Below are 23365 nucleotides of genomic sequence, written 5' to 3' on the forward strand. Positions count from 1 at the left end.
AGGCGAAGAATACCAAAGGAAATGCAAAAGCCAAACAGAACTAGAAACCAATATGTCATGGCCGGGGAGGAAACGGGCGAGGAAGGGCAAAAACGCAGGACTCCAGAGGTAAACATAACTTAAAAGGGCGTTTATTCAGGTAAGGGGGGAACACAAATACCAAAAAAAACCTCGGAAGGGAGATTGAGGGCAGGCACAGGGAACACAGGAACACACGGGCACACAACGTCAACGACGCGACAAGGAACACATGGAAACTGAGGGCTTAAATACACACTGGGTAATCAGGGCAAGAGGATACAGCAGGGAACAACAGGTGAGGCAAATGAAACTAATTACACAGGGAAGCAAAGCTGAACACAAAGCACAGGAAAACCAGACTGTCAAAATAAACAGGAAGTGACAAACCAAGGAACATACTGACTAAACACGGGGAACAGGCACAGACTCAGGACAGAGACGCAGACATATCACAACACTAGGAAACACAAGACATCAACCTACTGGGAGGACACACTCAGGAAATAAACTAACACAAAACGCTGGGCCAACGGCCCAGGACATGACACAATAAATGTAATGCTGGGAATGCTGGGAAAAATGTTCTCTTCAGCTCAACATGATGTTGGGGAGCAACAGCTGTATTCATTGCCCCCAGGTGACCTCAGAGTGTGTTTGTGTGCAAAATGTGTGGTAGACTGAAAAGACTAATGACACAGCCCCAGAGGCCCAGCCAGCCTTTCTATCTCATAGGACAGATGATGTCCTAGGAGAACACTGGGCAGTTTCCAGTATGACTCAGTGCTATTGTTTACACTTTCTACATTTGTCTCCAGAGAAAGGGTCAGACACTTCTAAGAAACATCCTTCCTCAATGCAGAGAGGTTTGTGTTTCAAAACACCATCTGATCATATATGTCACGTTTACAGACCAATATTGAATGAATGATACAGACTTTACAGGCTCACGCCAAGAGTTCCAGCTTAAAAGGAAGTGCTTTGAAAGAAAAGTAGAGATTGGTTTAAGCCTTTTAATCCATTAAATGCAAATACCGGATTCAATTTAACAATCAGCCACAAAATTATATGATTTGCCATAAAATATTAATAACTAGAAAACCATATCACTAAAGATCACAGTTTATATAAAGACAAATGAGTTACTGTAAAAACTACAGACAGAAAAATTCATGGAAGATTATAGATTTAATGTAAAGCATATTTTGAGATGATTTGGTAATGTGACTGATATGAGCATGTGTAACAAGTTCCTTTAATTTCTGACTCATTTATTGTAAACTTGTTAAAAAAACAGTCCTGTAAAAACTTTTCTTTTCTTAAGACTTTAGAGTTGCTGAGTTTGCAGGCTTCTCTTTCTACACAGTTTTGTTTCTTCACAGCTCACTTAGGGTCCAGCCACAGCACTTCATTCAGGTGGAGGTCTGAACTTTCACTGGGCCATTGCAACACCTTGATTCTTTTCTTTTTCAGCAGTTCTGTTGTAGGTGTGGAATTGTTGTCTAGTTGTCACGACCCAGTTTTGTCCAAGCTTTAGCTATTGGACAGATGGCATCAAATATGAATCTAGGAGTTCACGGCCATCTAAGTGACTGCAAGGTGCCCAGGTCCTGTGGCTGCAACAAGCTTAAATCATCAGCTTTCCAGCACCATATTTGACAGCTGGTGTTAGGGATTACTCAGTGAATAAAGGACAAATGTTTAAAGGTAAACTCCAGTAAATTAATTAATAAGCAGTGGATCAACCAAATAATAAACAATTAAATAATACATTAGACAGAGAGCAACTGATCAGAATGTACTAGACTACCTTCTCTGTTTCAATGCATCTTATCTTGAGGACTGGCCAAAAGGACGCATAATTAAAACATCAGGAAGATGATGTGCTTCATGACTGCACAGCTGAGGAATCATGAGTCATAAAAACCAGCTTGAACAAGACTGAGTGACAAAGATCAACTCGTAGCACCCAGAGATTGTTTATGTATAGATAAGAGGAGGCTGTCAGTACAAAAGTGTTATGGTTAGACAGGAACACGGGCTCAGAGAGAGAGAGAGAGAGAGAGCACACAGAGGCCTGTCTCTTCTGAGTCCCCACATGCATGTGTATTTTCCTGATTCTTTAATATATTAAATGCCTTACTTTTTAATTAAAGTGTTTCAGGAGTCTTCCTTCATAAAAAAACCTGTTTACCTGTCACTGGTATAATAATAATTTAATAATTAAAGTCTGTTTCAGTAACAGGTCATCAGCCTGTCGAAGGGCTAACACAGAGAGACATTCATTCACACAGTCAAACCTACAGGCAATTAAAATCACTAGTTAACCTAACATGTCTTTGGACTGTGGGAAGAAAATTACCACGACACGTGTTCTGTTCAGGGTCAAATTGACCCAGTGACTTAAACTCAAGTTGTTTTGTTTTTGCCAGTGCATCAAACTCTGGTGTTAGTTTTGTTGTAGCAATGCTCAGAATTTTCAACAGTCATAATTATGATATGATTTGATTTGATTTGGGCAATTCTGTACCAATCTTCAGCGGCCCGGAATAAAAAGACCAATCTTTTGTGGTCCATGGCCCGTAGTTTGCCCACCCCTGCTTTAAAGCTATTGAGAACATAAGGATACATGATACAATGGAAATCTAAACACAACACACAGGGAAATGACGGGAAGTGAAACTAAACACAAGACAAAGGGCCAAGACATGAGGATAAGACAGACACAGGAACACAGAGATGCAGGGAAGACAAGTACAAAGGGATACCAAAATGAGATACAATAACTACAACAAACTAATAATATAACTGTAAGCAAAATGAAAACACAGCAGAGATACAAAACCAGAACCTCACAGGGAAAACACAACACTGGGCAAATGGCTCAGGATCATGATAGTCCCAGATTAATGACAAGCTATTAACCAAGGGTGTGTGAGACAGTGAGTGTGAAAAAGTGAAGGTGTGATAGGTTGTGTTGCGAGAGAGAGGAGGGTTATCCCGTTGCAGACTGAAAGATATTGCTAGGAGGGAGGAGATAAATCAGCTTCATGAGAAAATCAGAGAGCTGCAGGAGCTGCAGCTGCCTGATGATGGAGATACAGAAAGAAGCTGAGCTCTGTTTTCCACAACTCCTCAACAGTTCCTGCAGGAAGCCGACACTTCACTGGTCCAAAGCTGTGCTCCTGAACATTGTGCTGTCCTTCATCTCTCTGATCACTGTTGTTCTCAACTTGCTGGTCATCATCTCGGTCTCTTATTTCAGGTAAGTGACTGAGATGATATAAAAATACAGTTTAACTTTTGGATATGTAAAAAATTAGATTCATATCATATGACTTTAATGATGAATTAATGAAGTGAACTTCAATCATGATTATAATGTTCATTTGTCTATACTAAATCATGCTTTAATCAATTAACTTTATACTGAAGACATTTTAACATGATTAATGTGTAATATTTTCTTCTTTTTTTTTTTTCTTTCTTGTCTCCCTGCAGGCAGCTCCACACACCCAGTAACATCCTCCTTCTCTCTCTGGCTGTCTCAGACTTTCTTGTGGGTCTCCTGTTGATGCCATTAGAAATCATTAGAACTACAACCTGCTGGTTCCTTGGTGATCTCATGTGTTCTGTATATATTTATCTGATTGGCATTCTTACCTGTGCTTCAGTAGGGAATATAGTTCTTATATCAATTGACCGCTATGTGGCTATTTGTGACCCTCTTCATTACCGCGCCAGAATTACTGTGGGGAGAGTCAAACTCATTGTTTGTCTGTGTTGGTTTTTTTCTATGTTTTATTGCAGTCTTTATACAAAGAAGTGTTGACTGAACCAGGCAGGTATAAATCCTGTTATGGAGAGTGTGTGTTTGCCATTAGTAACATTGCTGGTATAATTGACCTTGTTTTAACTTTTATTGTTCCAGTTTGTGTCATCATAGTTCTGTATATGAGAGTGTTTGTGGTGGCTGTGTCTCAGGCTCGTGCCATGCGCTCTCATGTTACAGCTGTCACACTTCAGCGTTCACTGAATCAAACAAACACATCAGAGCTGAAAGCAGCCAGGAATCTTGGGGTTCTTGTAGTTGTGTTTCTGGCAAGCTATTGTCCGTTTCACTGCTACACTCTTTTTGAAAAAATGTGGTTAATAATCCAGCTATATCTACTGTGATCATTGTCTTTTATTTTAACTCTTGTTTAAATCCTCTGATCTACACTCTGTTTTACCGCTGGTTTAGAAATGCTGTTAAACTTATCGTCACTCGGCAGATGTTCAAGTATGACACGTCTGAGGCAAATATACTATAAAAATACTGTGAAACATGTTCCAAAACCACCATCAGTCTGTAAATGTAAAATTGCTTTCATCAGTATCAAGAACGTATGTGTAAATCATGATAGCTAAATTAATGATAATTTCCAGAGTGAAATGTTGAATGACCCTGATTTTTACTGTGTTAACTGACTTTGAATTATGGCTTCATTTAGACACGCCTGGTGATGAATTTATTGATTAGACTTTTTTAATGTAAAGGATTTCTGTAAATGATTTATTAATATAGGGCCATATTCCTCAGATAGGGTGAGGCATGCGGCCATTCAGAAGGAGCTCAGAGTAGAGCCGCTTCTCTGCCACATCGAGAGGAGCCAGTTGAGGTGGCTTGGCCATCTGATTAGGATGCCTCCTGGGCACATCTTGGGTGAGGTGTTCTGGGCATGTCCCACTGGGAGGAGGCCGCGGGGCAGACCCAGGACATGCTGGAGAGGTTATATCTCTCGGCTGGCCTGGGAACGTCTTGGGTACCCCCAGATGAGCTGGTGGAGGTGGCTGGGGAGAGGCAAGGCTGGGCTTCTCTGCTTAGGCTGCTGCCCCTGCGTCCTGGCCCTGAATGAGCGGAAGAGGATGGATGGATGGATGATTTATTAACATGAACATGTGTGAATAGTCAGTAAAGATCCTGACTCATGTGTTCAACATTTGATGTTGAGCATTTTTTTTTTTTTTTGCAAGTTTAGGCAATTTTTTTTTTTTTGCATGTTTAGGCAATTTTTGATCCAAAAAAAAATTTTATGGACCTCATGTAAATACAAACATCTATGCAATAAATAAAGGTCAACACTGATGAGATGAGATTAAGTAATGATGGGCTGGCTGAGGAAAACACAATGCAACACAAAGAATCACAAAAGTAATAATCACTGGGTTTCTTTAAAACAATCATGCACTGCACATTACCCCTCAAATCAGTGTTGCAACATAATATTGATCTTGGTGAAAGTTTTTCTGTCAAGCAGCACAAATGACATTCACACTGCTGCACACAGTGTTGCTTGTAATGGCATTTTCTGTTTTATTTTGTTTCATTTTCAATACTGACTTTGCAGATTTTTTAGATTTTCTCCAGTTTTTACTGTTTCTGACCCTTTTGCCACTTTAGGGGAACACTAATATAACAAGTGGTTTGCCAGGTCAAATCCAGTTGTTCAACATGCTCTATGAGGTTTACCCAACTCTTGTTGTTTGCTCACTACAGGTTGAAGCAGTAACCAAATAATGATGTTTTGTGGCAATACAGTTCCAGTCAAAATGATTGATTACTCAAAAGTATCCGTGATAGAAGTTTTCATGTGACATTTAATGTGTTAGCTACACTCAAAAAAAAAAGTCTTTGCTCTCATAAACATGAAGGAATCATTTTTAAAATGTAACTGAACTATAGAGAAATGTATTTATTCAAATAATGAATCCTTAAGGAAAATACCCTTGGTGTAAATGGAATGTATACCACATTGTAAATAAAGTCTGAAAAAAACCTGTCAAATGTGAAAGGTAGCAGACCGTAAAATCTCCATAGTAGAAACATGTCATTACTGTAATCAAAAAAGAAATATACATTACTTACTGTCATAACATGTATAAACAAGTTAAAGTCTAGTTAAAGTCATGGTTATCACTGATGTTCTCATAAACAAGGCTTTCTTGGGTTTTGGGGAAGCAGTGGACATGTCAGTTTGTGGATTGCAAGGAGGATCATGGACAGTGAAGAGAATAAAGGGTTTGAGCTGAGTAAGTGTAGAGGACAGGGTTACCATGGCACAGTGAACATGAGTGCAATCTACTAAAGTGTACAAGCCAGGATCTTGGAAATTGAACAGCTTTCCATATATGTACTGTAGTGCACACAACCTATATGCAGTGCTTGTCCTGTTGGACCTCAGTGCAGCTTTTGATAATGTTGACCATAACATTTTATTACAGAGATTAGAGCATGCCATAGGTATTAAAGGCATGGCACTGCAGTGGTTTAATCATATTTATCTAATAGACTCCAATTTGTTCAAGTAAATGGGGAGTCTTCTTCACACACAAAGCTTAATTATGGAGTTCCACAGGGTTCTGTGTTTGGATCAATTTTATTTACATTCTACATGCTTCCCTTAGGCAGTATTATTAGAAAGCATTGCATAAATTTTCATTGTTATGCAAATGATACTCACCTTTATCTATCCACGAAGCTAGATGGCACATCAATTAGGTAGCCTCTTAACTGGCCATGTCCCGTCCGCGGGATGTATGTAGTACATTTTATATGGCAGGCTAAACACTCCCATTTGATTGACACCTCATTTGGCCAATAATGTTATGTAGTGTTATGTTGGTCTTCTTGAAGAGCTCTGAATGGCTGTTGGGTTTTCTCTGTAATTATTGTAGGGTCTTCACCTAAAATACAAAGTGCTAGCCTGTCTGTCTAGCCTCCTAAGTAGAGCGTGACTCTCAACCAGAGCCAATCGTCCGCAAGCAGGAGGGCACCGCACCAACTGCAACCAGGCACTTTCACAGATGAATTAGCATGTCACACATATGCATACCTGCAGATGTAAGTAAAATTTATTTATATAGCACTTATCACATATAAAAATCACAAAGTGCTTCACAACAAAAGACAAAAATAAAAGTACAACAATATAAAACAATAGAATATAATATAACATGTTAATTAAAAGCTTGTCTGTATAAAAATGTCTTCAGCTGCTTTTTAAAAGAGTCAGTGGAGTCTGTAACAACCCCATCCACAAGAATTAAGCACTCTGTTTGATTCCAACTTCTAGACAAGACATGTGCAAGCACATTGATGGCTCTTTTTTTGTGGTGAATCTGCAGGTTTAAATCCTGCAAAAGCAGATACTAGAGCATTAACCTTGAGTTGTGCATCTCGGAAAGGAACACCAACAGGTTATGATCGGTGAAAACCTAAACCAGTTCCGCATTAAACCCAACGTAATCCTCGAAACGCCGTAGCACTAGTATCATAGCAAGTGCTTCTTTCTTGATAGTGCTGTATGTTGGTGTTTATTAAACTTTTTAGAGAAGCAGCAGACAGGGTGACCTACACTGTGTTGGTCTTCTTGAAAACCTCCATTGGCTGAAATCCAACTCCTGTTTGAAGGGAAGTGTTAAATTTGGAGCGATAAGAACTGGCAATCAGCATAACAGTGTCTTAGCGGATTCAAAAGCAGTCTGACATACAGATAGCCACAAGAAAGGCCTTAGGCAGTTGACTAGGTTAGTAAGGGGAGCTACTACACTAGAAAAGTTCTTATAAAATCCCCTGTAATAACCACATATTCCGAGAACATATATATACATATATATATATATATATATATATAGATATATATATATACATATATACATATATATACATATATATATATATATATATATATATATATATATATATATATATATATATATATATATATACAGTATATACCTCAAAAACATAAAGGGAACACTTAAACAACACAATATAACTCCAAGTAAATCAAACTTCTGTGAAATCAAACTGTCCACTTAGGAAGCAACACTGATTGACAATCAATTTCACATGCTGTTGTGCAAATGGAATAGACAACAGGTGGAAATTATTGGCAATTAGCAAGACACACTCAATAAAGGAGTGGTTCTCCAGGTGGGGACCACAGACCACTTCTCAGTACCTATGCATTTTGGCTGATGTTTGGTCACGTTTGAATATTGGTGGTGCTTTCACACTCGTGGTAGCATGAGACAACTCTACAACCCACACAAGTGGCTCAGGTAGTGCAGCTCATCCAGGATGGCACATCAATGCCAGCTGTGGCAAGAAGGTTTGCTGTGAAGCGCTACCAGGAGACAGGCCAGTACACCAGGAGACGTGGAGGTGGCCATAGGAGGGCGACAACCCAGCAGCAGGACCGCTACCTCCGCCTTTGTGCAAGGAGGAACAGGAGGAGCACTGCCAGAGCCCTGCAAAATGACCTCCAGCAGGCCACAAATGTACATGTGCCTGCACAGACGGTTAGAAACCGACTCCATGAGGATGGTATGAGGGCCCGACGTCCACAGATGGGGATTGTGCTCACAGCCCAACACCATGCAGTACAATTGGCATTTGCCAGAGAACACCAGGATTGACAAATTCGCCACTGGCAACCCTGTGCTCTTCACAGATAAAAGCAGGTTCACACTGAGCACATGTGACAGACGTGACAGAGTCTGGAGACGCCGTGGAGAGCGATCTGCTGCCTGCAACATCCTTCAGCATGACCGGTTTGGCAGTGGGTCAGTAGTGGTGTGGGGTGGCATTTTTTGGAGGGCCGCACAGCCCTCCATGTGCTCGCCAGAGGTAGCATGACTGCCATTAGGTTACCGAGATGAGATCCTCAGACCCCTTGTGAGACCATATGCTGGTACGGTTGGCCCTGGTTCCTCTAATGCAGGGACAATGCTAGACCTCATGTGGCTGGATTGTGTCAGCAGTTCCTGCAAGATGAAGGCATTGAAGCTATGGACTGGCCTGCCCATTCCCCAGACCTGAATCTGATTGAACACATCTGGGACATCATGTCTCGCTCCGTCCACCAACGTCACGTTGCACCACAGACTGTCCAGGAGTTGGCGGATGCTTTAGTCCAGGTCTGGGAGGAGATCCCTCAGGAGACCATCGGTCACCTCATCAGGAGCATGCCCAGGTGTTGTAAGGAGGTCATACAGGAAAGTTTCATTCATTCAGATCTAGGATGTGTTATTTGAGTGTTCCCTTTATTTTTTGAGCAGTGTATATACAGTGGCTTGCAAAAGTATTCATGCCCCTTGAACTTTTCTATATTTGTCACATTACAACCACAAGCATAAATATATTTCACTGGAATTTAATGTGAAAGACCAACACAAATGGTATACAATTGCGACGTGTAAAGAAATTATACATGATTCAAAACATTTTTTACAAATAAAAAACTGAAAAGTGCGGTGTGCAAAAGTATTCAGCCCCCTTTCTCTGAGTGCAACCAATTGCATTCAGAAGTGCTATGACTAAAAAGAGTCCACCTGTGTATAATCTAATCTCAGTACAAATACAGCTGCTCCGTGACGGCCTCAGAGGTTGCTTAAAAGAATATTGGGGAGTAAATAGCATCATGAAGTCCAAAGACACACCAGACAGTTTAAAGCAGGCTTAGGCTATAAAAGATTTCCCTATAAGATTTCCTAGCATCTTCTGACAATTTATGCCAGCCATGAGATTTTGGTTGGCTGGGAGGTTCCAAGCCAGGAACTCAAGCTCGAAATAGTGCAGTGAACTGGACCAATTACCTGCCCACTTTATTTATGTGTAGTGAGCGTTTATGCCTTCCAAGCCAGTATAGCATTAACCAGGCTCTGTTGAAGACAAGATGGTGTGTCTAAATCTGTTGAGATTGGTTGGTCTTGTTTGAAATCTCAGTGTTATGGTGTTCCTTTGGTTGAATAACTGAAGTTCAAAATGGCAAGGATGTTTGAATACCAAGTCATTTAATTGTTAACCAATCAACTTTGGACACATATTGTTCATTAATCACATTGTCTTGACATAAAGTATAACATATTCCTTGAGTTAACTATTTGAAAGATTTCTCAAGCATCCATGTAATACATGTGGTTTTTTGATGCAAGATTCCCAAAATTAGGGGCATTAAAAAAAAAAAAAAAAATTAGGGGCATAAAAACAAATTTTGTCCTTGTTCTTGTTATACATTAAAGATCATAAAGGAAACATTTGTCATCAGTTCTTAGACAGTATATATGGAATAATGTTTGTGTTATACATTTGTACATGTTTAGACTTTTTAAAAAAAAAATAGTTATCAAAATATGTCATTAAAGACACTGACATTATATATCTAATTTGTCACAAGTAATGTTTCAAGCTGCTGCAGAGTATCAATGTAAATGTCCATGCCACTAGACTCTGAGGGTTGTAAACGGTCAATTTGTTCCCGCAGCATCTCCATCTGATGATCTGTGAGTGGGCTGTCTAACTCTGGTACTCGCACTTCAGCATGCGGATCAGGAACTAGACCACTCTCCTCCAGTTTATATGGGGAATCTGCACCACATACAAAAAATAAAAATTTATGAATAATTTGTGATTCATTAGTTGCAACAAATAATCAAATTCATAAGATGCAAGTACCTCTGGATCAACCGCTGGATGGTTTATCTGTCCCAGTTCCCACAGCTGAGTGGGTGTGAGATTTTGTTCAGTTCTCAGTGGGTGAGTGGGTTACGAATATGTCAAGGTTCACTTCCAGCGAGGCAAGAAAACATAATGACAGCAAACAAGTGCAGAGGGTTGCTGAGATCCAAAGATCCTGCTCTTCAAGTTGGAACAGCCATCACAATAGGTGGACCTCGGTCTGGATCCGGACCGAAATGATGTCTCAAGCGGACCCGGACCTAATACCAAAACAGAAATAACCACTTAATTAAAATCTTGTTGAGCACTTTCTGGTTTACCGGCGCAGCTTTACACTCCTTACGGTAGTAGTGAAGCGTCCAAAGAAACCCACTGACCAATTGCATGCGTGTTTGGCTATACCACGTGATACCACCAAGCTGGTTCCTGCCGGCTGGTAAACTTTGTAACAAACAGGGTTATTATAGTTAATGAAAACGAACTAAATAATGAAAACTGAAACTGCAAAAAACATTTTCATTAACTGAAAGAAATAAAATCTATAATTAAAAGCAAAAAACAGTATTGTGAATTTATAAAACTAACTAAAACTAACAGAAATTATAGATAAAATTACCTTTGTTTTCATAATTTTATTAAAAAAAAAAAAAAAAACCCTTGTGGATTGATATGAAATCATTTTTTCCGCTCTAACAGTTTAAGATGGGAGCACCATCGGGCAACTGTGTGCGTGCTCACCGCATCGGTCCGCAAAGTAATGGCAGCGGTCTGCCGAGTACAGCACTGATCCTTCAACGTAACCTGATGTGCTCCTCCGGAGAAATCAAACTACATGTCGGGTCCACACAGCCCATAAGGTTGTTATTAACCTGTTCAGTCCTTGTGTGTTTCTGGCTATTTTTTGCTGCAGTGTTTGAATTCATCAGTGAGAGAATAACAATCAGGAATAATAATCAAAGCATCAATATAAGGACTCACAAATGTCAGCAGATTCCTGGAGGGAGACTGCTTAAACTATCGGAATGGATGTGAGGAAATGAAGAAAGTGAACAAACTGGGACAAATATATATATATATATATATATAAGTTATATAATATTATATATATATATATATTGAATGCCCCTGGTGTAGAACATTGTAGAAAACACGTGACCCCATCCACAGATCACGCCAGAGCCTCTCTATCCTGTGTGAAACCATATCAAATGATTTTTACACACACACACACACACACACACACACACACACACACACACACACACACACACACACACAGGTGTGATAAAATTTTGGTGGTGTTTGTTCCCTTCCTTTTTTTTTTTGGCATTTTTGCCATGCATCAGTGATTCTGAACATCAAGCCAGTTTAAAGATTGATCAAAGACAACACAAGTAAAAATGCTATTTTTAAATGCAGGTGTTTATTCATAAGGGAGGAGAAAATCCAAACATACATGGCCCTGAGTGGTAAAAGTAATTCACCCCCATCCCCTTAAAACAGGGGTATTCAACTCCAGGCCTCGAGGGCCGGTGTCCTGCAGGTTTTAGATGTGTCTCTGCTTCAACACACCAAGTCAAATATAGAAGTCATTAGCAGGACTCTGGGGAACTTGACTGCATACTGAGGAGGTAATTCAACCATTTCATTCAGGTGTGTTGGATCAGAGACACATCTGAAACCTGCAGGACACCGGCCCTCGAGGCCTGGAGTTGAATACCCCTGCCTTAAAAACATGACTTTCCTGTTCTCAATCCAAACATCACTTCAATACAGGGGTGTTCAAACTTTTTGTCACATGGGCCAAAATGGTCAACCACAGAGGACTTGAGGGCTTAAACTTAATCAACAGTAAGCTGTCTCTTTTTGTTATAATCTTAATAAAAATCTTTTGTTTTACCAATTTTGCTCGTCTCCTTTTGTCAACCCGGTCACTTTTTGTTACTTTTCCCAAACCTCCTAGACTTTTTTTTTTTAGGGGGAATGTAACAAGTGGGGGCTCATCCGAGATTTGAACCCGGGACCTCTCCCGGACAAGCCCCCACTTGTTACGTCCCACAAACCATATGTTACGTCTAGGGGACAAGGGAGCAACATACGCTTTAAAAAGAGGAAAACACCACACAGCTAAAACCAGCCCAACACTCTCCAAACAGGAGATGCTACCTGTCCGGGTAAAAGGCTAAAAGCGAGAATAGCGCTAAACGGACACCACACTCAATGAAAACCTGTTTCTCCGGATCCCCGGACCACGTCTGTTGTCAGCCAACAGATAAGCCACCCTCCCACCGAGAGTAACGCAACCCTCACACGAGCACTTGTCCGCTGCACCTGGCCCTCGCCACGCTTTTTCCTCTCTCCCTTTCCACGTCTCACATCCACCTCTTTATACCAGGTGTCCTTAATCGGAAGTGGACACACCTTGCGTTTGGCCCGGGCTGGGGAGAGAGAGAGAGAGACTGTGATCCCACGCATACCAACACAACACGGCACGCAGCCGTAAAAGTGTCAAGATCTGAAAACTGCTGTTCACAAATGCTCTCCATCTAATCTGACTGAGCTTGAGCTGTTTTGCAAAGAAGACTGGGCAAAAATTTCAGTCACTAGATGTGCAAAGCTGGTGGAGACATACCCTAAAAGACTTGCAGCTGTAATTGCAGCAAAAGGTGGTTCCACAAAGTATTAACTCAGGGGGGCTGAATACTTTTGCGCACTGTACTTTTCAGTTTTTTATACGTAGGTTTTTATATTTTTTTATTATTTGTCTATAACTTATCAATTTATCATGTTAGTTACCTTCAATAACTAATGTCCTAGTGTGCATGAGAAATAAATATTTCAATGTGAAATTTTATTAAATTAATGAAGTTTAAAATTTACAGGCCATCAGTCGAGACAGTGTGCAAGTAAAGCACCTGAAAAGGGGACTTAAAGAAATAGGTATCTGGCCACTGATCACCTCTAGACCTGAGGTTGTTCCACCCCTCTTCCCCAGAAAAGGAAAGTGGCAATCACACCCCAGGTGGATGCACAGTCTGTTTAAACATTACAAAGATGTATCTAATAATGTGATTTTAGTCTAAAAAAAACCTACTGTTATTTAATTTCTACCATTACAGATGGTCCTGCAGTCAATCATTTGGCACCAACAGCAACAGCGATGACTTGGAATCAGAAACTTTGCAGGTGGCAGGGTTATTCTGTCAGTTTGTTGAAGAAGGTAAAATGTCTGCATGGAAATTTGGACAATGTTTCTCCACTATACAGGTTAATCACTACATGGCAACAGGTATTCAGATGGTTCATATTTTTACAGAGCAAAATTCCAACATACATGTTGTGTAGATCGAAAAAGGTTTCAGATAAAGTAATATATGATTTCAAAGTTGACTTTATGAATGACTCAGTTCTACAGGAAATTGAACATACATTATAAAACACCAGATGTCTGTATCTGTACTCCTAGCTTCTTCTGACAATTTATGCCAGCTCATGAGATTTTGGTTGGCTGGGAGGTTCCAAGCCAGGAACTCAAGCTCGAAATAGTGCAGTGAACTGGACCAAGGCAACACACCTGAGTCAAATATAGAAGTCATTAGCAGGACTCTGGGGAACTTGACTGAATACTGAGGAGGTAATTCAACCATTTCATTCAGGTGTGTTGGATCAGAGACACATCTAAAACCTGCAGGACACCGGCCCTCGAGGCCTGGAGTTGAATACCCCTGCCTTAAAAACATGACTTTCCTGTTCTCAATCCAAACATCACTTCAATACAGGGGTGTTCAAACTTTTTGTCACATGGGCCAAAATGGTCAACCACAGAGGACTTGAGGGCTTAAACTTAATCAACAGTAAGCTAGACATTCAATAATGTAGTTGAGCAAGTAGTCACATTTGTTGTAGATACTTTAGTTAAATGGGGCTTTTCCTTATTAAATGAATTTTTTCTAATTTTCTAGGTATCCCTTTGAAAAAAAAAGTTAGTCAATTCTTAGCAATAAAATCAGAATCAGAATCAGAATCAGAAGGTTTTTATTGCCATATGGGTGAACAGGTTCACAGCATTAGGAAATTGCTGCGGTACTTCGTGCTTACAGAAAAAAAACAAAAAAAAACAAATAAGTATAAAAACTATAAGACAATATACAAGTATACAAATTGCAAATATACAGAGATATTAGAGCTATAACTATAGCACAATATTACAAAATTACAAAATATACAGTGCAGAGACTAATTAAAAGATAAAAGAATGTAGACTATATTCCACTAATATGTACATCAGTGCAATCAGACAGGTGCATAGACATAGGGTCATCAGCGTTTGTGGAGGGTGGTGGTAACAGTCTTAGGGTAATTGTTCATGAGTCCAACAGCAGAGGGGAAGAAACTGTTCTTATGGCGGGAGGTTCTGGTCCGTATGGACCGTAGCCTCCTGCCTGAGGGAGAGGGTCAAAAAGTCTGTGCCCAGGGTGAGAGTGGTCGGCTGTGATCCGACCTGCACGCCCCAGTGTCCTGGAGGTGTACAGGTCCTGGAGAGATGGGAGGTTACAGCCAATCACCTTCTCAGCAGAGTGCACAACGCGCTGTAGTCTCTGTTTGTCCCTAGTGGTGGCTCCAGCGTACCACACAGTGATGGAGGAGGTAAGGATGGACTCAATGATGGCAGTATAGAACTGCACCATGGTCCTTGCTGGCAAGTTGAATTTCTTCAACTGCCGCAGGAAGTACATCCTCTGCTGGGCCTTTTTGATGACAGAGGTGATGGCGGGCTCCCACTTGAGGTCCTGGGTGATGGTAGTTCCCAGGAAGCGAAAAGAGTCCACTGTGGTGATGGGGGTGTCAGTCAGGATGATGGAGGGTAGAGGGGCTGTGTGCTTCCTAAAGTCCACTATAATCTCCACTGTCTTCTGGGCGTTCAGTACTAGGTTATTATGGCTGCACCAGGACACCAGACGTTTGACCTCCATCCTGTAGGCCGACTCGTCCCCGTCTGAGATGAGTCCGATGAGAGTCATGTCGTCTGCAAACTTAATAAGCTTGACAGACTGGTGGTCAGAGGTGCAGCAGTTGGTATACAGGGAGAAGAGCAGAGGAGAGAGGACACAGCCCTGAGGAGTGCCAGTGCTGATGGTCCGGGAGTCCGAGACATTCTTCCCCAGCCTCACGTGCTGCTTCCTGTTCATCAGGAAGTCAATGATCCACCTGCAGATGGGATCTGGCACGTTCATCTGGGACAGCTTGTCTTGGAGGAGATCAGGGATGATGGTGTTGAAGGCAGAGCTGAAGTCCACAAACAGGATCCTGGCGTAGGTTCCCTGGGAGTCCAGATGCTGTAGGATGAAGTGCAGAGTCAGGTTGATGGCGTCGTCCACAGACCTGTTGGCTCTGTAGGCAAACTGCAGGGGGTCCAGAAGGGGGGCTGTGAGGGACTTGAGGTGGGACAGCACCAGACGCTCAAATGACTTCATGACCACAGAAGTCAGTGCCACAGGTCTGTAGTCATTTAGTCCAGTGATCCTTGGCTTCTTGGGGACAGGAACAATGGTAGCGGTTTTAAAGCAGACAGGCACGTGGCAAGCCTCCAGTGAGGAGTTGAAGATGTTCGTGAACAATGGGGCAAGCTCGTTAGCACAGTGTCTCAGTGTGGCAGGTGAGACACCATCTGGACCTGGAGCTTTGCGAGCTTTGACACTCCTGAACTGCTTTAGCACCTGGTCCTCCTGAATACAAAAGACTGTGGGGGTGGGGGAGGAGGGGGACTCTGGGGTGGGAGTCCTTGATGATGTGGGCTTCTCTGAGGTGTGGGGAGTGGGGGAGGTTGGGGGGTGAATATTTCTGTTGGCTGTATTGTAGTTGGGACTGGTGGAGGTGTGAAGGCTGCTGAACTGACCATCAAAACGACAATAGAACTCGTTCAGTCTATTTGCAGTTTGTAGGTCGTCTGTGGAGTGGGGGGTTTTAGGCTTGTAGTTGGTAATCTGCCTAAAGCTTTTCCATACAGAGGCCGCGTCGTTCTCTGAGATCTGCTGCTGTATATTCTCAGAGTGATGTGATCTAGCAGTGGCCACTTCCTTGCTAAACCTGTACTTGGCCTCTTTGTAGCAGTCTTTGTCCCCACTTTTAAAAGCCTCCCTCTTCTCTATCCACAGCTGCTTCAGTTTGGGAGTAAACCAGGGTTTGTCACTGTTATAACTCACCCTGGTGCCTGATGGCACAATGCTGTCCTCGCAGAAGTGGATATACGAGGTTACAGTGTCCGTGTAGTCATCCAGACTGTCACAGGCAGCCCTCATTGAGTCCCAGTCTGTAGTTTCGAAGCATGTGCGGAGCTCCTCCACAGCCTCACGGGTCCACTGCTTTGTTGTCCTCACCACAGGTTTTGAGAGCTTCAGCCTCTGTCTGTACGCGGGAATCAGGTGGATCATGTCGTGGTCAGAGAGTCCGAGTGCAGCGCGGGGCACTGCGTGATAAGCCCCGCTTATCGTGCTGTAGCAGTGGTCTAGTGTCTTCTCCTCTCTGTTCGGACATGTGATTATTGTTTATATTTGGGAAGTTCCTGTCTCAGGCTGGCTTTATTAAAGTCCCCAAGTACGATGATAAGAGAGTCCGGGTATGTCCGCTCCATGCACAGAATCTGCTCTGTGAGCGCGCACTGGGCCTCGTGCACGTCCGCGTCCGGCGGGATGTAAACAGCAGCCAGTATGAATGAAGCGAACTCCCGCGGAGAGTAGAACGGTTTACAGTGAATGAAAAGATATTCCAGTGAGGGAGAGCAGTGCTTAGCAATCACTGTCACATCCGTACACCAGCCACTGTTTATGTAGAAGCAGACTCCTCCACCTGTAGCCTTGCCGGAAAGCGCAGCTTGCCGGTCTGCGCGGAGGAGATGAAATCCCTCCAACTGGAGCGCGCAGTCCGGTATCTCCTCACACAGCCATGACTCCGTGAAGCATAACACACAGGATATGGAAAAGTCTCTATTCATGCTCCTCATCAGTGTCAGTTCGTCCATTTTGTTCCTAAGTGAACGCACGTTGGAGAGGAAAATCCCAGGTAAGGCTGTGCGTAATCCACGTCTCCTTAGCCTCACAAGGACGCCAGCGCGCTTCCCTCTCTTTCGGCGTCTCACTTTCTGGGCCAGAGTGTGTAATAAATCCGCCGCAGATGCGACAAAAACAGGAAATAAATCCGAAGGTGTTGTGGACCTAATGTTGAAAAGCTCTTCTCTGGTGTAAGAATACCCAGAAGAGTGTCCAGACACAGAAATAACGCACAAAAACAAACAAAACAGAGCGCACCGAAGTACCAGGGCATCCATTCGCGGCGCCATCTTGGAAGTATTGATTGAGGTCACATTTTGAAGACACTTTCTGTATTGCACAAAGGTCTGCTTTTGAGTAAAAGTCACTGGATAGATAGTTCTTTTGTATTCCTGTCAAAAGAACACAAAAAGCCTAGTTATTTTAATTTCTACATATGTGGAAAAAGGACTCTGTCCCAACATTTGCTTTTGTGGACAGGAGAAATATTTAGTCCAGACCTTAATCCTATGGAGATGCTGTGGCATAAACGTCAAAAGGCTGTTCATGCTGGAAAATCCTCCAATGTGGCAGAATTACTATTTAAAGTGTTTTGATGTTCTTAAATACAAAAGAGCAACAAGCATACAAAAAATAGTAGGAAATCAGGAAGGGGACAAACACTTTTCCCTTTCTTTCTCTCTCATATAAATAACATATATATTTATAAAGATTTATATTGGTAAAATGCCATATTTACCACACACACACATAGATAGATAGATAGATAGATAGATAGATAGATAGATAGATAGATAGATAGATAGATAGATAGATAGATAGATAGATATTCGTATAAATATGATGAAGAAAAAATAACAGTATTTCTCTTGAATTATGTGAAGTTCTGATTCATGATTAACATAGTTGGCATATGTTTGCAGGGTTCACAAACCTTTGGTTGTGCACATGTTTGCCAGCAGAAAAGCTTCTATTTTCAGGACCCCGCACAGTCAACATCAGACGTGCCACTCCGACATTCTCTCCACCATGATCAGCTCGCACCCTAAAATTGTTCATGGTATTACTGCTTGCAGAAATATACAGTTTTTGTTTGATATGGGCTCTTTTAACCACTTCCTGAAATGTACAAATTATATCAAATAATGACTCATAATTTTCTTGCTTAGTTTTCCTTTAAATAAATACTGATCGCAAAAAGCCTGTTACCTGAGTGGATACCCAAATTCTTCCACAGCATGAGAAAAGAAGGCCAATGTTGTGTTTGAGCGATTATTCTTTGCAGCTCATTACCTATGGAAAATAAACCAAAGTGGCCCAAAACTAGTTTATAAGGATCGAGCTATTTAATTTAATACAAAAAAAGAGTAGAGATGATGTTGAAATTAATCACTTCTTGATTTCTGACAACTTTGTCAGTAGCTTCTTACCTTGTGAGAATAACCATCAATCCCGCCAAACAATACAGTGTTGTACCTGTCGAAAAACAAACATGGAGAAACTGCGTATTACATTTCTGTTTGCTCTGGGGAAATGTTAATTATTGCTCTTGAAACAATAAACCAAAAGTGGGGATGTAGATTTTAGTGTAAAATATTCTTGAAATGTAAGCATTTCATTTTAGCATTTAAAAAGTTAACATTTACAAAATGAGCAATAAAATAAATAAAAGGTAAACAACTATACTAAAAGTCTCTGGATGTATAGCTAACTTAAATTTTGTATAAGTGCCAAGGTGAATTCTTATCACACAAATAAAAAAACACAATGGTTAGGTGAATTGAGATGCAACACAGCTATAGGGTTGTCTAAATATTTCTAATAGTAAATTATAATGCTCCCATTGCCATTACTATGTCATAGCACCGTATTGGTGTTTTACGTAACCCCAAAACATTGTCATTAGATGTCATGGGTCGGGGCGGGCCGTGTACTTGGGAGTGTTTTCTGTCTTCCAGGTGGTCCGTTGGGGCAGGCAGCTGTTTCCAATTGCTCATCAAGGTCAGGAGTATATAGGAGGGGCTGAGACGCTGACTCACCGCCAGATTGTTGCTCTGCTCTTCGTGGTAGTAATCCGACTACACAAAGTAAAAACTAGTTAAGGTTCGTTTACTGAATATTCATACATGTACTTACCAGCCTTGCCTTCCTCCCGTTTAGCTATCCTCCCTGGTGTACCAGCCCTCGCTTCCCTGCTCTGGATTCCTTTCTCCCTACCTGTGAGCGGCGATTCTTGCCACCACCACACCGGAACCCATCCACTCGGACCTGCACCTCCTGCCTTCATCTGACTCTGTCTGCCTGCCCCTCGGACCACCTCGTCCCAGCTCACTCGCCAGCCTCATCCCCATCGACCTGACTGTTAAACCTGAGTTTCGAATTCTCCGTACTTGCCAGAAAGTCCTCACTCACCCCTGTTTTCCCTGTCACCATTATTTTGTATTAAATACTCTGTTTTCTGTTCACTGTTGCCTCTGCATCTGGGTCCGTTTTCTGCCGGCCACCATGACAGAACAGTCTGGCCAAACTGTAGACCCAGCAGATGTAACAGTTCTCCGCACAGCGATCACGGGCCAGGGTACGATCGTAGACGAACATGATCAGGCCTTTGGTACAACAGACCGGGCAAGTCTCTCGTCACCTACAGCAATTAGATGCATCTCTACAAAACATCCTGGCAAAGCTTTCTCTCACACCTGAAGCCCCTTTAGCCGTCGGAGCTGCTCCACCCCCACCTCCCGCGTCTTCAGTAGCAGGAGCGGCGGAGACGATTCATGACTTCTCTTCCCCCAAGCTTGAGCCTTTCTCGGGGGAGTTAGGTCGCTGCCAAGATTTCCTCTTGCAATGTTCTCTTCTGTTTAAAGGCCTCCGGGGCAGTTTGCCAATGACTACGGTAAGATTTTGCATCTTGTTATTTTGTTGCGTGACCGCGCTTTAACATGGGTGCGTGCTTATCTCTCTACTAATCCTATTGAATCTGTTTTGTTTGATAACTTCATCAGTGCCTTTAAGGCAGTTTTCGATCATCCTCTTAGGGAGGATGAGATTGCTCGTCGGCTTTTTGCGCTCTGCCAGGGAGATAAGTCTGTGGCGGAGTTTTCCATTGACTTCTGCGTTTTGGCCGCTGAGTCCGGTGTGACACAAAACCCCTCAAGGGAGCATTTTACCAAGCCTTGGCCAGTCCCATTAAGGATGAATTGGCTACTCGCGATGAGCCCACCACCTTTAGAGGATCTAATCGCACTCGCGATGAGAATAGACAACCACTTGTGGGAACGTGCTCGTGAACGCGGCAACAAAACACGACCACCACGCTCCCGGGTTTCCCTGTCTCACTCGCCCTGTGCTACCACCTCCAGTTCCGCTGTGGAGGGGATGCCACTCCTCCTGGAGGAACCAGCTGGGGAACCCATGCAGCTGGGTCGGGCCAAATTAACCCCAGAGGAACGTCAACGCAGGTTCTGTATTTATTGTGGCTCGCTGGGTCATTTTTTTGGCAGCCTGTCCTGTTTGGCCAAAGACAGCACCCGCCAATAGTCATGGGGATGTTGGCGAGTGGTGTGCAGTCCATGAATACATCCCCCTGCACGCAGCTTAAGGCCACCCTTAGTTTCGCCCATTCGGATCTACATTTGTTAGCATTGTTAGACACTGGTGCTGAGCAAAATCTGTTAGACTCTCAAGTAGCAGCTAAATGTCCCCACGGTTCTCCTCGATCAACCAGTATCGGTCATTGCTTTAAACAGTCTTAAGCTCTCCTCCACTGCTCAACAAACTGTCCCCCTTTCTCTCACAGATGAGTGGAACACAAATTAAATCCTACCTAAAAAAGAAAGAAGCAGCTTTTCAAGACACACATGGCTACAGAAAGTGGTGCATAAAATTCATGCCAGTGAGTGAGACACTGAAAAGCCAAGAGGAGAAAAAAGACAAAATGAAGATGCTCAGTGAAGAGACAAATTTTAGGCCAGAAGAGATAAAAACTCTAATGACGTGCACCTGCTACTCCCAATACAAAGCTATAAACAACAGGACGGATGTCCATTTTCTTTTTTTTTTTTTTTATGTCCATTTTCTGATGGAGTAGTGGCCTTTTTAGTTCAAGGAAATTGGTGCAACAGTCCACTTCCAAGAGCTCACTGGAGTATCACTAAAAGGAGGCTTTCCTCAGCAGTGTAGAAAAAAAAGGAAAATGGTTCTCAGCTTCATGAGGACTGTTTGTGCAGAAAAGTCAGTCAGTCAGTCAGTCAGTCAGAATACTTTATTGATTCCAAAGGGAAATTACTACTGTTACAGCTGCAACCGTTTCATTTAAACGAGTAAACCTAAAACACAATAACATACACTAAAGGCATAAAAGTATAAAGACTAAAGAGATATTTTGACTATATACACATCTATCTACATAGATGTAGATCTATACACATATGAAAATTGTGAGTGCAAAAATTTTTAAATAGGTGTCATTATATATATATGCACAGTCCTTTTTTACAATGTATAAGTGTATGTACAATGTACAATGTATATAGTGTATGTACAATGTATATGGAAATTTAAACAATTTTATGTACAATTGAATACTGATAAGTGAATGACACTGATGAACCACAATGTCACCTATTAAGGGAGGAGTTATAGAGTCTGATGGCCACAGGTAGAAATGACCTCCTGTGGCGCTCTGTGGTGCATTTTGGTGGGATGAGTCTTGCACTGAATGTGCTCCTGTGTCCCATCACTGTGTTGTAGAGTGGGTGGGAGCCATTGTTCATAATGGCCTGCAGCTTAGACAGCATCCTCCTCTCCGACACTGCCATAAGCGAATCCAGCTCCACTCCCACCACATCACTGGCTTTGTGGATCAGTTTATTGAGTCTGTTGGCGTCTGCTGCCCTCAGTCTGCTGCCCCAGCATGCAACAGCATAGAGGATGGCACTCGCCACAACAGACTCATAGAAGATCCTGAGCATAGTCCGGCAGATGTTGAAGGACCTCAGGCGTCTCAGAAAATAGAGGCGACTTTGGCCCTTCCTGTAAAGGGCATCAGTGTTCTTAGCCCAGTCCACTTTGTTGTCAATGTGTACTCCCAGATATTTGTAGTCCTCAACGGTGTCCACACTGACCCCTCCGATGGACATAGGGGCCACCGGTGCCTTGTCTTTCCTCAAGTCCACCACCAGTTCCTTTGTCTTTGTCACGTTGAGCTCTAGATGGTTCCGCTTGCACCATGTGACAAAGTCCTTCACTGTCCTCCTGTACTCATCCTCATCACCCCTGCTGATACATCCAACTATTGCAGAGTCATCAGAAAACTTTTGAAGATGGCAGGTCTCTGAGCAGTAGCTGAAGTCTGTGGTGTAGAGAGTAAAGAGGAAGGGAGAGAGGACAGTCCCTTGTGGGGCTCCAGTGTTGCTAACTACTCTGTCAGACACACAGTGCTGCAGCCGTACATACTGTGGTCTGCCAGTCAGGTAGTCAACAATCCAGGACACAAGGGGGACATCTACCTGCATCGCTGTCAACTTATCACCCAGAAGAGCAGGCTGAATGGTGTTGAATGCACTTGAGAATCACAAAGCTGAAAATTCTGAGAGGACAGTTGGAGCAGTCCTTCGAAGATGTCAAGTATGTGGTGAAGAAGAAATGATCTATTATAGTTAGGGCTGGATCAGGTGGCCCCAACTCTCCCATAGTTACATTGCAATAGACCTAGGCTGCGGGGCAGGTTCCTATGATGCACTGAGTATTTTTTCCATTACTCTCATTTTCTCTGTTTATACCCCACTTCGCATTGAAC

General features: G+C 42.4%; 1 protein-coding gene across 1 annotated transcript in view; it reads left to right on the top strand.

Moving 5' to 3' along the window:
• Positions 1-3110: 3110 nt before the first annotated feature.
• LOC115800226 (trace amine-associated receptor 13c-like) overlaps positions 3111-23365 on the top strand; it is a 35063-nt gene continuing 14808 nt past the window's right edge. Inside the window, exon 1 of the mRNA XM_030757470.1 lies at positions 3111-3283. Coding sequence (XP_030613330.1) covers positions 3111-3283 — 173 coding nt within the window. The remainder of the gene's footprint in view (positions 3284-23365) is intronic.

This window comes from Archocentrus centrarchus, chromosome 21, assembly GCF_007364275.1.
Source record: "Archocentrus centrarchus isolate MPI-CPG fArcCen1 chromosome 21, fArcCen1, whole genome shotgun sequence".
NCBI classification, from domain to species: Eukaryota; Metazoa; Chordata; class Actinopteri; order Cichliformes; family Cichlidae; genus Archocentrus; species Archocentrus centrarchus.